This window comes from Xiphophorus couchianus, chromosome 22 (assembly GCF_001444195.1).
Source record: "Xiphophorus couchianus chromosome 22, X_couchianus-1.0, whole genome shotgun sequence".
Taxonomy (NCBI): Eukaryota; Metazoa; Chordata; class Actinopteri; order Cyprinodontiformes; family Poeciliidae; genus Xiphophorus; species Xiphophorus couchianus.
Window position 1 is genome coordinate 1,824,638 of NC_040249.1, and position 2,863 is coordinate 1,827,500.

General features: G+C 42.7%; 1 protein-coding gene across 2 annotated transcripts in view; it reads right to left on the reverse strand.

Moving 5' to 3' along the window:
- Positions 1 to 378: 378 nt before the first annotated feature.
- The window catches only part of fgf8a (fibroblast growth factor 8a), a 7,433-nt gene continuing 4,948 nt past the window's right edge, over positions 379 to 2,863 (reverse strand). For both annotated transcript variants that reach the window (XM_028007981.1, XM_028007982.1), the window contains exon 5: positions 379 to 1,507. In XM_028007981.1, coding sequence (XP_027863782.1) covers positions 1,223 to 1,507 — 285 coding nt within the window. In that variant the 3' untranslated portion in view covers positions 379 to 1,222. The remainder of the gene's footprint in view (positions 1,508 to 2,863) is intronic.

The window sequence follows — 2,863 nt, forward strand, 5'->3', positions numbered from 1 at the left end:
CAACCTTAGGTAATTATTAATATTCATAAGAATTGTACTATTAATAAAATTAGCAATAAACTGTCAATGGAGTAACAAAAAAAACAACAACTTTCTTCTTATTGTTGCCTTCCTTTTACAGCCATGATGTTCACTAACATGACATGTTCATGTTCAGACAACCTTTTAACCACGTGAAGAGGACAAAGACAATCTCGTGTTGATGTCTTGTAACATTTCATCGTTGCGGCACACTGTTTAGGCTGAAGGTACAGTTGATTTAAAAGATATATATATATTTTCATTGAGGTTGTGCTCGAAGGACAGAAAGGTGGGTTAGCCGCGGCTCGTTGTTGTGTACTGATTTGTGAAGATTTTCACATACGAGTCCCAAGCAAGCATGTATCAAACAGGAGTTTAATGTCAGTGTCCTAATGTACATTTGTTACACCTCTTAAATAAATATTCCATCTTTAAAATTATTATGCACATCCTCAAATAAAAAATATATTCATATATGTATAAAAACAGACATTAAGAGTGAAATAAGAACCCATAAGGTGAGGGGGCAGAAAAGGGGGTAAACACATTTTGTACATGAGTCACTACAGTCAGATCAGGAAACCTGTTAATATAAATTATAGCTGCCACATCGTCCCATAATATGCTATGAGCGCTCAGTTTGCTTAAATGAATTCAGTAAAGATGAAACGTCTGGCACACAGCCTGAACACCAAAGTGTCCCCCCCCCTCCTCCCTGTGCTGTTGCTTCCTGCGCTCTGCAGTGTCGTGTCTCACAGTGTGTCCGTAAACTCAGCGTTTCCTGGCAGTGCGGCCGCTCAGGGTCCTTCAAGTCTCCTTGAGCAGCAGGCGAAAGTCCAAAAAAGAATTTTAAAAAAGTCTCCTCTAGTTAAAATGATATGCAACAAATCAAAACGACACACTCTACAAAGATGCTGAAAACGAGACAAATGACGGGGCCGTGAAAGAAATTCTCAGCACTAAAAAAAAAGTCTGGAGTACAAAAATAGATTTTAATATGTATGTTTTCTTATTCTTTTATGTCCATGAACTTCCTTTGTTCACTTGAGAACATTTGAAAATAGGCTACGAGTTAAGATACAGTACAAAAAAAATATCTAAAGGTTCGTTTTCGAGAGGGACGCATAATGTTTCGGTACTTCAGTCAATATTTAAGTTCTTTTGTCCTCCTTTTTTTGTTTTCGGGTCTTTCTATTCCACCTCAGTGCCGTGAAGAGTACCGTGTGCGTTTAGTCCTTTGACTGAAAGGGTAGTGGATGAAGTCAAAAGGCCGATGTTGACCTGGATGGGTGGGCTGCTGCCCCTTCGGCAACCTCTTCATGAAATGCACCTCACGCTGGTGCTGGCGTGTCCTAGAGCCCCGGCGTGGCCGGCCGCGGCGAGTGAAGGCCATGTACCAGCCGTCGTACCGGGCGTTCCTCAGGGCTGTGTAGTTGTTTTCCAAGACGATCTCGGTGAAGATGCAGTCGCGGCCCTGTCCGTTTTCCTGCAGGGAAGTCATTTGCAAAAAATCCTTGACTAAGATTCGCAGATGGAAACAACAGATATATAAAGGCTACACCTGGACATGCTAACTCGCGTGCACATGGAAACACACACAGGGAGCAGATGCTACAGTCATTACAGATCAGAGAGTGATGGGGTCTGTCAGCAAGCAGCGACTCTTCACCCGCCTTCATTGTACCTCTACGAAGCTTTTAGGGTAGATGCAGGTTGTCCTGCTAAAAGGCCGTTATTAACATGAAGTGTTAGGTTTACTCCCAGTTTTATCTACGGTGTGTTTGTGGGTAAATCTAGCCACCACTGATAAAATCCAACATATCTTAGCCATGATCTGATGCTGATTTTGAATGCACTCCAGACCAACAGAACAGTTCAGAGACGGTTAAAGCCAGGTTTTCCCCCAGAAATCTTGCTAACCCCGGTGGCTGGGTGCAAGGGCAGTCATTCATCCAGTGGCCTGTTGTCTTTTTGAGTTAAAAAAATTTTTTAAAATTGACAGGAAATTTGAAAATATCACTTGATGATTATGTCTTATTCAAAGATTGGAGGATTAACACCTGAACACCAACTACAAAAACTTTAAAAAATGCAAGCATGTATAAAAATACAAATAAAAAGTAAATAAAAAAGCAATGTTTAGCCTGGTGGGGGCATGAGTAAAGCCTGGTGGCCCACCAGGCTTATAATACACTGAGGGAAACTCTGGTTAAAGTTTGAATGTTGTGTCATCTTCAGTCACTGACATGAGCCGTCATGTACAACTAAAACATACAGTAAGGTGATGTAAAGTTGCTCCGCTCTGGTCCACTGTAACAACCACCCACCTTTTTGGGCCAAGGGTGCTTTAAAAATAGCCAAGATGAACCCACAAACATACATCCGTCCCAAACCGCATGCTCATTCTCTGTGTCTCTTGCTCATGCGTGCATGCACACACACGCACGCACCCCCGCAAACGCACACACACCAAGCCCGGAGTCTACTTTGACTGGGATGGAAGCTTGGGGCAGATGGTGTTTGAGGCAGGGTGCTGGGTGGGTGGAGGGTGAGTGGGAAAAGGTGGGGGAATCTGTTTATTAGCCCGTCGCAGTGAGAGTAGGGCGCTGGCATAAATCTCAGCTTCTGACACACACCAACAGAGCATCGTGTGCCGATCCCAAACTAAACTCCAATATGGACACTTTGAATGCTTGAACTGCAGCCTGAGTCTGTTCCACATTTGCCTCTCGGTGCTTTCATTAGGGATCCGCCGGGTGAACGCATTGATATAAAAGTATAGTGTGTTCATTGTTTCTGCTTTTGGACTAAAACTTATTAGAATTATAAAAATAATACATTT